At 36.4% G+C, this 13073-nt stretch overlaps 2 protein-coding genes across 6 annotated transcripts; one reads left to right on the plus strand and one right to left on the minus strand.

Moving 5' to 3' along the window:
* The first annotated feature begins 6096 nt into the window (after positions 1–6096).
* Positions 6097–11521, plus strand: LOC115448618. Of its 5 annotated transcripts, none has more exons than XM_037440108.1 (11): positions 6097–6284; positions 7054–7138; positions 7507–7675; positions 7948–8075; positions 8419–8537; positions 9006–9070; positions 9512–9683; positions 10232–10342; positions 10640–10685; positions 10768–10934; positions 11431–11521. In XM_037440108.1, the coding sequence occupies exons 2-10, from the start codon at positions 7066–7068 to the stop codon at positions 10914–10916; spliced, it is 1032 nt and encodes a 343-aa protein (XP_037296005.1). In that variant the 5' UTR covers positions 6097–6284; positions 7054–7065; the 3' UTR covers positions 10917–10934; positions 11431–11521. The 5 variants fall into 5 exon arrangements, with proteins under 5 accessions (XP_037296005.1, XP_037296007.1, XP_037296003.1 ...); XM_037440110.1 differs by having other exon boundaries at positions 6098–6284; positions 7951–8075; XM_037440106.1 differs by lacking the exon at positions 6097–6284 and adding an exon at positions 6375–6816.
* LOC119189666 (actin-like protein 6B) lies at positions 11508–12825 on the minus strand. The gene is made up of 2 exons (XM_037439940.1): positions 12495–12825; positions 11508–12300 (listed from the first exon to the last, which is right to left on the minus strand). The coding sequence occupies exon 1, from the start codon at positions 12823–12825 to the stop codon at positions 12505–12507; it is 321 nt and encodes a 106-aa protein (XP_037295837.1). The 3' UTR covers positions 11508–12300; positions 12495–12504.
* Between the last annotated feature and the right edge of the window lie 248 nt (positions 12826–13073).

The raw sequence follows: 13073 nt of genomic DNA on the forward strand, positions 1-13073 counted from the left end.
TCTTTTGATCGCGTTGAATTAAAAGTTTAATTTATTCACAGCTGAAAGAGACCATTGACCAGCGTATTTGATATAAATTGGAAGTTATACCTTTGCACGGTCCTGTCTGTCTGTCAATAGGGTATTGACAGACAGACAAAGTGACCATATAAGGGTTGCGGTACAGAACCCAAAAAATTTCAAATGTTTCTCGCCCTTCGTGGAAGATGTATTGCTTGGCTAAACACATCCAAATATGAGGTAATGTAAGCAATTAGTGTGATGAGTTCCTCCATCTATTGCTTGTTTGGTCTAGTGACTACATAATATATGGCTACATCATGGACTGAGTAATACTAGGCTAACTCTCAGATTTTCTGTAATCTATGTTTCTAATCTCTTTTAACAAGTGTAAAACGTGTGCTGTTGTTAGAGCGAAATAAGGGATAAGTAGAGAGGTAAACACCAGTTAATTCAAAGAGCACATTTCTTGAACCAACATCAGTTGCGAGTTGAGAAAATATTACCAGTTATTTCCGTGCTTTAGGTGCATAATATAGACTGCGATACTAAAACTGGTCGAAATTTTAACGTAGAGATGGCGGCCCTGCTTGTAAGATTCTCATAGCACTGTTATTGATAGAGCATGCGACACATAGACGTGGATTCGAGTCCAGTATGGTGAATAGACGGGAAAAAATTGTTTTACCTCCTCTAAAAAATCTATTTGAAATATATAATTTACAAATTTTGATCCTTGAAATTTTTGTTTTCTGATCTGATCTCTGATTTAGGTATAGTTTCTAGTGGCAATAACTACATTCGTTAACAGAAAAACACTATGCCAAGCCAAAACACCAAGCTATCTTATCAAGAACCATTGCCCATTTATTAAAATCAATATGTAGAGTTCAACGCATCTTATCCTCGAAGCTGCGCAATGCGCAACATCTTGTTCGGCCAATGAAATGGTACGTCCTGAATCGCGCTATTGAAATTTGTGCTAAAGTTAGCATATATGCGAAAGGTCTAACTAACTGATCAGGGAATCCGTGGCTGCGAGGTAAGCCGGTCGTTACGGGGCGCCGGTCTAAGTCCCCGCAAGTTAAAGGTTCTTAATAGAATAATAATTATTTGAGCATGCAAATGCTAATACGAAGAATACAGTCAGTGATAATAAGCATAAACAGGATTAAACAAAAGAAAACCGACACAGCCAATTTGATTCCCCACTTTTTGTTGTTTTCGATATACTGACCTGTTGGCCGCATATATTGTTTGATTACAGCATGGCTCTAACACTTTTAAAATTTATCGTCATTTAGTTTGCCGTTGCTTGTAGAGCTTAGTTAGCATAACAGACAAGCATCCTGAAGGATTTGTCGTAAGAATCGTATTCAATCGAAATCAGCCAAACTCAAGTATTACAAACTTTATCGCAAATAGTTTTTAAAATTTTAAATTTGAATAATAAGATTTGACGTTCTTTAGGACTGAATTTGCAAAGATTTCTTCTTAGTGCTCACTTGCGTGACTTAACAGAATCATGTGTAATATTTTCTAATAACTTCTAACCTGTGTCTGTGGTATTTTTATTATAAAGACACAAATGTGTCTAGTGCATGCACACACACATACACTCACACCTTTTATCCCCGAAGGTGTAGATACAGACGCAACCGCAACGCACCCGCTTTCCGCAGTTTGTATTCAATCACATGATGTGATAGGGAATGAGTCTATCACCGTGTCGCGTACAAATTCAGATTTCGGGTTGATACTTAGTAGAAACATCCTAATGTGCCCTAATGCGTTACTATTAAAACCAGTATTCTCTAAAATCCTCAAAAAGCGGAACCTTTTGTTAATTTGTGCCCCTTTTACAATACACAAATACGGATTGATGTAAGTTTTTCATTGACGTCTTATGGATGAATAAAGTCTACTTTATATCTTAAAGATTCAATTTTCCTGTGAAATCGTCATTTCAGGGAAAAACATTTACACGAGCGCAACCGTAGAGTTATTTAACGGTATATATTCAATCAATAATAGTGTCGGATCTATACTTATTAAATATTGTCCTGTTTCAAGGATTTGGATGCCAGCCTACCGTACGCGGCGATACCCTAGTTGGATGTGGATCTGATTGCCGAGACGAATGTCCGCAGGTTCAAAACCCTTGGGCACACATCTCTGACTTTAAAATCATGTGTGTATTCTGTGTAAATTATCGCTTGCTTTAACGGTGAAGGAAAACCTCATGAGGAAACCCGCATTACTTACAAATTCATTATAATAATTTTAAGGGTATGTGAACTCTACCAATCCCCACTAGACCAGCGTGGAGGACTAAAGCCTAATCCCGCTTAGCAGTAGGGAAGGCCCGTGCCCAGCAGTGGGACAGTATACAATACAGGGCTGATATGTTTATTATACCATGTCAGCCATTAAACTTTGACTCCGTCTATACAGTCTGCTCTACTTCGCACTAATCTATCGCTGCTATATCTTGTATCACAAAATACCGAATAGTACTACTTATCTATATCCTTATTAAAATCAAAATCACACAACCGCATAACACAAGTTCATGAGTGATAAAGTAGAAGGGGCAAAATATTAGGTGTTATTTTGTTCCATTGATTTACTAGGCAAAAAATAAATTCCAATCTCAATTTGTTGATTGGTCATATCCACAAATAAAATAATATGTCAAGAATTTAGATACTACTTTCAGTCACTTGGTTTTATCTTGTGGTTTATTTTTAACTTAATTAACGTGACAATTAACCTCTTTTTACTATTTATTTATGAGAAAATTTGGCAGCAATAATGTAATAAATCTCTATTTCTATCATTCTAATCCAAATTTTTACCTATTTAATATTCACAATTTATACAATATTTCTGTAAAAACTGAGACAGTGCAATCTGCACTCTCTGCCAATAAATAAAATGTAGAGATAGGAAATACAAATATAATAAAAACATAAAAAAGAAGGTCAAATCAGCTACTAGCGTATGGGTGAGACCGAAGCCTCTTTTTATCATTTTCTTGGCATGTTTGACGTATTTATTTTGTTTATTAAACCGCTTAAATCGACATCAACTTATCCGTTGGCAAGGAATTAGACCGGCTCCCTGCCAGTACCGGCCAACGTAGTAGCTACGGACCTCCCGGCCGTTTAGCTGCTGTATCACCTTATATACTAAACTGCGCCGAAAATTTCACTAGCGCGATGCAGAACCAGAATTTCAACATATTTTTTTGTAGTCGCTACTGTTCTATCACCGCGTTATGATATAAAGTCATATAGTTTAAAGTGCAAAGGTCATTATAATATTAAAGTTTTTATGCTATAGGGGTTTGTTTATGAATAAACGGGATTACTAAATCTTTCCGATGTGGTTATGGAATTCGTGCAAGAGTAACAAGGATGGAAGATGTTTGACGCTCTGAGTTGCGCGCGCCGTGTCGCCTACGTTCGTGTTTTTTGTCTATCAATGAGACGCTACACATTGAGATATCGAGGAAAGAATATATTATATAAAAATCTTTATAAAGTGAGCTGCACTTGTAAAAATATTTATTTGTTATTTTTAAATGCTTACTTGTAATAATTGCTCTTAATAAAAGACAGTAACTTGCCCACAACATTTTATAACATATAGTCTTAATTTTATTTTTTACTTTTAAATATTGTAGGATCTGCAGAAACAATTTTAATTAAGACTTATAAATAGTTAATAAATGACTATACGTAGTTCTTCATATTTCGTAGGTTCTAGATATTTTAAACTTGTTTCAAATTATAATTATAAAAATAAAAGCAAAAGATGTTACTTTTATAAAATTCACAAGTAATTTTTTATTTTAGTTTATATTTCGCATAGGCAGTATATTTGTGTGTATTTAACCTTTTATGGTAATAAATATCGAACAAATCAGTCCCTTAATATTTTTTAAAATTATGGTTTTCGATTACTGTATATTGAAATAAATTGGTATCTTCTGATTAAAATGGAAATTAACTAGGTTATGTTTAGAAAAAAGTGAAAGCAGGGTCAATAAATTATAACCTAAAATGAGAAATGACAACTAAGACTATATGTAGAGACAGTCATTACTGATGTCATTATTGTCATTTTTTGGAAATGAAACTAAAATATACCTATAAATACGACACATTTGTGTATTTCACATTAAATTTACATTAATTTAAATGTTATATTATCTACTCATAAGTTTAATATTTGTATAATATCCAGTTATCCATTTTTAGTCTAACCTTACATCTGTAATTTTGGTACAGTTTTTAAAAGGATTAAGTATAATTTATAATAGATTAATGTCCACATACAAGATTACATATGAATGAAATAAAAATGAAAAAACAGACATAAAGGCTATTGTATTTAGTTGCTGACAAAAAATTATATTTATTAGATGTTAATAAAAAATCTATCCACATTATTTCAACAAAATATTACTTACATACAAACATTGTATATAATAATAACTCAAAAGTATTAAATATGGGAACACTAGTCAAATTGAAGATCATATCAGTTGACAAATAGAACAACACACAGTATTCCATGTTAAGTGCCCGGACTTGAATAAGTCGTTTGAGAAACCTTTTTGTAAGGAGCAACAATAGCACTTTTGTAAGGGAGCTAAAGAATTGTAATTCCATTGCACAGAAGACATATAACGTACAGTCAGCCACAAAAGTAGCCAAATTTAATACTTCAAATGGTTCTACACATTGACTTTAATCACAATATTCATTTATTAATGTCTAATATAAATTAAACCCTTCAAAGTTTATTTTATAAAGCATTAAACAATTATTGATATGGACATAAATGTTTAAATGTGATATAAAATTTGAAATTTGTTCAATTGCTGTTGTGACTGTGTACAATACAGGTATAATAGACTGGTTCCCCCAGTTTTTTAAGAAGAGGGAGCAAACAGTGTGTTGTTTAATATGTTTTGGGGCAATGACAGTGTCGTATCAGGGAACTGGTTTGAATAGCACACAATTGTGGGACTTGTGTAATAAATACATTTCGACCTATGCAATACATATTTAAGAACTTGCACAAAATGAAATATAGTTTACAAAATTTGTATACATACTTATATATGTTTATTTACTTGAATAGAGATAATGGCCCAACCTTTATCATAACCTGACAAGTTTACCTTGTATATAATGGAAGTAGTTATTAAAAGTAGTATTAATGACAGAAAAGTTTCCCCACAAATGCTACATTTTGCAAGGACACTGATACCTGTAATGTTGTCTACCCTAGGTACATTTATTTCTAAAAAATATAGATCTATTGTGAATAGTTATTGTTATCTTGACCTACCCGGTTGTAGAAACTATCTCTTGTCAAAAATACTGGAAATCGTATTGGTTCTTAGCTGAATTTAACTTCTCCAAAAAGGGCAATACATACAGCTTATATCATACATATAACTATGACAAACGACTGTAGGTGTAGGTCGTCGATATTAAAATAGGTAGCTTATACTTTTCTCCGACGACTGTTCAGTACGAAAGAGAAAAGCCCTATAGTATATCTCATAAGGGACTATAAACAATAATGTTTTATGTGTTAAATTGCATAATAGTGATTCTCCACTGAGTACTTACTGTTCATCAACATTATTTGTCGTAGGTACATAGTCTTCAGCGGGTAAGATCAAACTTGTATAAAAATCTTACAAAAATACAACAGCTTTTCTCAAAAACAAAGAAAAAATAAAAGGACCTGATTTGAAAACTCTAAAATCTGTACTTGAAAAGTCGTATGTACTTTTGTTACCCATGTTTGAAAAAAATCACACGCGTTTTCAAAATTATTGACAAAAACTTTTAAAAATAAAACAGCCGGTGGAAGAGTTGATATTTCCCGCCATGCCTTCTAAAATTGACTTCTCTATGGTTGTTGCAATGTAAATAAATCTTTTATTTACAAATAAATCTTTTATCAGAATTCATATTCATTGTTGTAGATTTTTGATAACGCCATCAACATTACACATAAAATTATTAAAATTATTTTCATTAAAATAATTTCTGTACAACTGCATTTTTTAGCACTGGCAAGTACAGTATCAATGGTAGAGTAGGGTAGAATCTTTAGTTTGCATATTTCTGTTTTCCGATGTAAGATTATGATCGCAAATGGCGGATGCGTAATACACCTTCTGAGTATTTAATATTTCTCGTTTGCAGCAGTAACTTGTGTTTTGTTTCATTGAAAATCATTGTTGCCATCAAACCGTGAGTATTGATTGTTGCAATAATAATAAAAAAAATATTATCTTACGGAAATAATAGAAACACTGATCCAAATTGGTGTTGCAAGAAAATTTTTGTCAATCTATTTGACATGTTATGTTTATTTACAAGAAAAAGCAATTCGTAAATTCATGCAAGAATATCTTTCGCAATAATGTTGAACAAATTAAATTTTTTCGTACTTGCCTGAGAATTTATGAAATCATTAACTACCATGATAAAATGACAAAGGCTCCTGCATTCTGTAATCAGTAGTTACATATTTTGGGGGGCTGATAAAGGTATAGGTACTCTATAATTGTTAGTCATGTCCAGAAAATGGCATGAGACTGAAATGAGTACTTAATTCCATAATTACTTGTATAAGTGGTCTCTCCTGCCTTCTGATAAAGCTTCTAATTACCTGTATAAAAAGTAAAGTAACAAAGACAGCCTGTAATCAGTAAAATTCTAGCACCCCATTCATCATGGTGTAATATATTTATAAATAATAAATAAATAGATTCCTTTTATGGTAAGTTGTGAATTTATTTTCATTACAATAAACATTCACCACTTGGTTGCCGCTTCTGAATTTTCTATCCCTTCATTTTGTTATATTGGTCAGTATCATTCTATAGTAGCAAATCATTTAAATCTTTGGAAGTCTTCATTGAACTGATGCAATCACATTCTAGAAAATAAGACATGTGTCGGACATGAAGAAAAACTTTATTTACTGGCTGTGGACTACTCATTGTCATATTTTCAGGATTGGGCCAGCATGTCGGGGGGGCACAGCTCTAGTGATTCCACAGGGCAGTGCCCTCAGCTCTTGACCGCTGAGTACAAAGATGGTAAGTGATGACCGTCAACATGGTTATTTATTGAGATGAGAATTTCATGTGGAAATGGAATCATACTAGATTTTATACATTATTATATAGCAGGAGGCCTGTAAATATGTCCTACTGGGAAATGCTACCTGCCACTCTTTACACCAATAATGCCCATCATTATTTTGAGCCAACGCTAAACTTAAAAGAATATCTTAGATCCAGTAATTTTCATCCTTCTAATTTGTGTAATAACACTCAAATATTAATGTTATTATATTGTTATAATCCTATGATTACAAAAGTCCAAATATATATTTTTTAAAAGAGGACAAGTGGTCTTTGGTTCATCATTCTGTTGTTTAATCACAATATCCACATTTGTACAGGTCAGTTGCAGATAGTAGAAGTGATACCATTTGACAAGGATCGTGTCGACAATCACATACTAACAGATCTCAACTGCGACAGCAGCAACGACCAGCCCAAGTACATGCAGGTACTGGACAGCAGTAAGGGGCTCGTGCAGTTGGACCTGCTCAACCTCACTTTGGTTAGGTGAGATACATCTCCAGTATAAATACTCACTGACTGTTTTGGTCACAAAACACTCACTAATCACTGTTGTGATCACTTAAGCTGTTAGAATAAAATGATTCAATGAGAATCAATTACATATTAATCTACATAGTAGATTAGTGAATTTACATTGTGGCCTGCAGCTCCGCAATAAAGAAGTATTTGCGGCCTGCATACAAAATATTGAGCGTGGCTTTAAAATTTTTATGAAGTTTTTTCCTACAGGGACTTTAAACAATTTCTTTGTGTAGTAGATGTCAGGATGGCGAGGAGTCTTATCAGCTGGTAGCCAACGCGGAGGCGTCCGACGGCGGCGACGTGAACTCCGACAGCACTGTCACGTGTGTACTGCAGTCCAGCGACAATGAGGGGGATACGGGGTGAGTAGTTCGGAAATCGTCTGACTTTTACGAAATTTTAGTTACGAAGATTTCCTGGGACAGGAGACATATTCTCTGAAATATAAATTTCAATTTTATTTTTTTCGAGAAAATTATATGCACCTTAGATAACATATTGTGCGCTGTCTGAAAAGTTAGTACCTGCTAATGTATGACATCAAGTTTGGTTCAATGATTATAAAAATGGCTCCAGTCATGCAAAACACAACCAAAAATAATGTAGGTTTGAATAAAATGTGATTATAAAAAATCTTTATTTTAAAATCACAAACAGGCGCTTAATCATATTCACTTCATACATATTGAAATTATTGTACACAGACAATGACAACCAGGACTCATACGTAGTGGTGGATACAGAGAATGGACAGGGTCCACTTGTGTTCCTCAAGTCCACTCTGGGCAAGGCGAAGACGCAAGGCAGCGAGGAGGTTATTACGGTATGTTATACATTGTACCACATCTATAATAATCAGAGGCGAGAGACTGCCCTCCTACGGCGCGAGGAAGTGTTGCCCAGTTTCCAACCGATCCGAATCTTAATCTCCATTTCGATTCCGAGAATAAACCAATGAAAATAAATCATTTATAAATATAGTGGGAACCGGTTATACCGACTCCGATTATAGCAACGCATCGGTTATAACGACTAAATAGTAAGGACACTTTAAATAAATGCATGTAAAAATACTAAATAGTATCGATTATAACGACTATCGAATATAGCAGCGCCCAGATTTGGTGGTCCCTTCAATGCCGCTATAACCGGTTTCCAGTGTGTCAAAAAAAAAATGGTCAATTTTAGCGATGAACCTAAATAAGCGATACCGCTAATATATTGAATTTTATATATTACCTTCTTTGCGTTACGCTAGATATAACTTCCTGACAGCATTTATTTTGCTCAGGTGCAGAAAAAAATGCCCTCACCTGCCGAGCTACTAGAAAAGGCAAAGGCCCTGCAGAGAGCGAAGTGAGTATATAAGCTATTTGATTTGCTTATATAAGTAACTTTAATTTTAAAAATACCCATTTTGTCCTGGGATTGAACTCTAGATTTACTGTCTATACTATTCTAGGCTATATATTTTATATAATGCAGATAGTTTTATGGTAGGAATATGGTTGACTAACTCCGTGGCGTACTTTACGTGCTTGGTACGATACCACTATGAGGTCCCCGTTCAAATCCTAGTTGGGGTAGTGATAGTGGATATTTTTACTCAGTATCAGCCTGACGTCAGGAATTTCTGTCCGCCATGACGATATGTTCGTACACTATCATCTTATGAGACTGCACACACTGGCGAAAAATGGGTGTCCTGGTTGCACCTCTGCCTAGTGCCTACCACTTTTGGGATAAAAGCGTGATGTGTGTGTTGTAACATCTAACATCCTGTTGCTGGGTGTACAGGGCGCTGATGTCGGAGGCGCAGGCCCCGGCGCGGCGGCGCGGGCGCAAGCGCAAGAGCGATCTGCCGCCGCCGCACGAGCTGCTCGCCTCGCCCAACTTCAAGCTCTACCTCTACTCATGCAAGTTATGCAACTTCAAGTGCAACGCCGTCAAAGAAATGTCTGCCCATAAGGTACGGAATAATGTTTTGTTTGTTAGTATATAAAGTTTAACATTTGATATGTGATTTATGAGTGTGGAATTGTTTAATATTTTTCATTATTGTATAAAATAAAGTGTCATTTTGTCCTATAAATAATAATAATAATATCAGCCCTGTATTATATACTTGCCCACTGCTGAGCACGGGCCTCCTCTACTACTGAGAGGGATTAGGCCTTAGTGCACCACGCTGGCCTAGTGCGGATTGGTAGACTTCACACACCTTCGAAATTCATATAGAGAACTTCTCAGATGTGCAGGTTTCCTCACGATGTTTTCCTTCACCGTTAAAGCGAACGATAAATTCACAAAGAATACACACATGATTTTAGAAAAGTCAGAGGTGTGTGCCCTTGAAATTTGGACCTGCGGACATTCGTCTTGGCAGTCCGTACCACACCCAACTAGGCTATCGCCGCTATTTTGTTCTATATGTATATTGTATAATGTTATGTGATTCTGTTGTAATGTTTATATGTATTAGTTTGTTTAATCATACTGATTGTGTATATTGGTCAGGCGTCGGAGCACGGGTCTGGCGCGGCGTCGCGGGCGCGGGGCGCGGGGCGGAGCGGGGGCGCGCCGCTGCAGTGCGCGCGCTGTCCCTTCCGCGCCTCCGTGCACTCGCAGGTGCCGCCATGACAACCTTCATTATATACTATACTGTATATTCCAACTCCTCCCTATCTTTCTATTTGATTAATTTCGTTGCGGGATAATGACATATTAGTTTTCCTTGAGACTCGCCGAGCTTCACTGCTCGGTGTCATAAAATGCGTGCCACTGCTGATCCTCGCTTACAGGAGTTGTAGTGGTGGGTGTGAGGGCGGGAAAGTCTCGTATACTGTATACGATTTTACTAAATAGTCTATTTTTTTAATACAATATATTTCTATGATTAATTTACGAGAAGATTATTATTTCCAGTTAATGAAACACGTACAAGAGAAACACATGAAGGAAGCAATATCAGGTATGTTAAAAAAAATTGACGGCTACTACTAGTTCGTGAGTTCAATAAAAACTAATTTCCGTATAATTGTCGCCACTGGCAGTGTCGTGCAGCGGCGGGGCCAACGAGGACGGTGACGAGGACGCGGACAGCGCGGACGTGCTGGTGTGCGGCGCGTGCGGCTACGAGTCCAGCGCCAAGCACGACTTCCGCAGGCACATCATGCTCGAGCATGGCGCGTCTGCATGCTGAACTTCAACTTCCAAATAGGTGAACGATTATGAATTCGCACTGTTTGTTGTAAAGGCACTATCATAGATCCTCAAACGTATCTCGCCTACTGCACAGTTGAGAATCATTTTTCTAGTGCTGTCTAAAATTACTTTACTCTGAATATCATATGAGTCTTATAGTCGAAGTAACTGGTATGTTAGTTTCGGTACGTAATTTTTTTTTTTTAAGTGTATCAAAACACGCCAAACCCTTTACAGCCCCCCAGAAAAGCTACAGCACCCACAAGAAGGCGTTATCGCCACCTTTGAGTATGATTTTATACAGTGGCAGCCCCGGAACTTAACTATGATTACTGATGTCTTAATTATTTGATCTATAAAATAAAACAATAATTAATTATTTATTTCCCTACTCACCCCTAGTTGACCGTACTCCTGCCGGCAAATAAGCGAATTTTTTTTTTCTTTCTGCTCAATGAAACCCTAGATCTAGTTACAATTTTACATTTAAAGTATTCTTTTCTATCCCACAGATGTAAATACTGCGATGGTGTGAAGTGTTCCTGTTACACGGGGCCTGCACGAGGGTCGAGGATAATAAATGTACATATTCAATATTTAAAATCATCTTTTATTTTTATACATACAGACGGACACGGCGAGACAATGTCAGTGTAATAAAATGACCGATTTTATGGTCAACATTGATAAAAATTGAAATGCATAGTCCACGCGCAAATGTTAGTCACCTCGAGTAAGTGAGCGGGCGAAAAGAGATATTTATATTGTTAATGAATCTCGTAATAAAACTTTGCCTGACCTCTGTCCCTAACTTACAGAAGGTGAAAGATATTGCGCGTAAACTGTTGCCAGTAAGAAAATAGACCAAAACGGCAATTTCTACACTAGTTTAAAACTTAAACTATAAATAGTAGTCCTTATACCTATACAGGGTGTTTCAAGAGTAGTGGAAAACATTTTATTCGGATTCGGATTTAGAATATTTCTCAAAATATATGTACGTAACGAAATATATGTTTTTCTGTCTAAAACAATTATTCGTCGTAATATTTTGTAAATACTATTTCGTTGCGTATATTTATTTTGAGTAATACTCATTGATATAAAATTTACACAAGTTTTTTTTAGAAAACAATGGTATTCTCACAGTAATTAACAATTCCTATAAAGAATCTTACCCGCTACTGTTGCATTTGTAGCGAAAATTTACCAATTAGAATAGTTTGTTTATCATGCTTCTAGATGAGTTATTTTAATATTCTATTTATGAGTAGTTAGCAGTTGAGATTGTTCTTTAGAATCGGCGGTTAATAAACATTTTTCACTATTTTTGAAAGATTCTAGATGCACCAACGATGATTCTCGGTGATCACGGTGCGACACTGAAAAGAGAACCATTTTATAAATTTTATTTAAGAAAAATAAAACCGAATAGTTAACATGAACTATTAATAACGTCTACTGATAATTTTAATATGAGTAGATCGATTATAATATCACTCGTGTCGTTCTGGCATACAATAGTATTCTGAAGCCTTTAATAAAATGAATGTCGGTTAGAATGTAATGAGCTTACGATAATTATTTCACGGGCACTTCCTGTCCAACTGTCCCTTGCCGGCGTCGTCGTACTCCTGCGCGGAGATCCACATCTGCTGGAAGGAGCCGATGGAGGCGAGCACGGAGCCGCCGATCCACGCGGCGAAGCGGCGCTCGGCGTGCGACGGCGCGGCGTGCGTCTTCAGCCGGTGCGACGACGGCGCGCGCGCGGACAGCTCCCGCGCCACGCGCTCCGGCCAGCCGCCCAGGCACGCGCCGCCGCCCACGCACAGCACGCCCGCCCACAGCGCCGGCCGCGCTCTCCGCGTCGCACGCGCCGCACGCCGCGCACGCTGGACAAACAACATCATCACCAACAGAATACATAACTTCAAATTACCTAAAGAAAAATAGTTTCATACACACTACTGCGGCATTGTATGATAGTGAAAGGAAATTACAGCGGGCACACTTTTCAACCTGTTACACGAAATGCCGAAATATTTCAAAATAACCTTTCGCCTTTCCATCTTACCAAGTTGCAATAAAAAAAAGGTTAATCCAAATAAATACCATGTGAGTAATGTTTGCTCTGCGTAATATATCAAGTGCTTAC

This window comes from Manduca sexta, chromosome 18 (assembly GCF_014839805.1).
Source record: "Manduca sexta isolate Smith_Timp_Sample1 chromosome 18, JHU_Msex_v1.0, whole genome shotgun sequence".
Lineage (NCBI taxonomy): Eukaryota > Metazoa > Arthropoda > Insecta > Lepidoptera > Sphingidae > Manduca > Manduca sexta.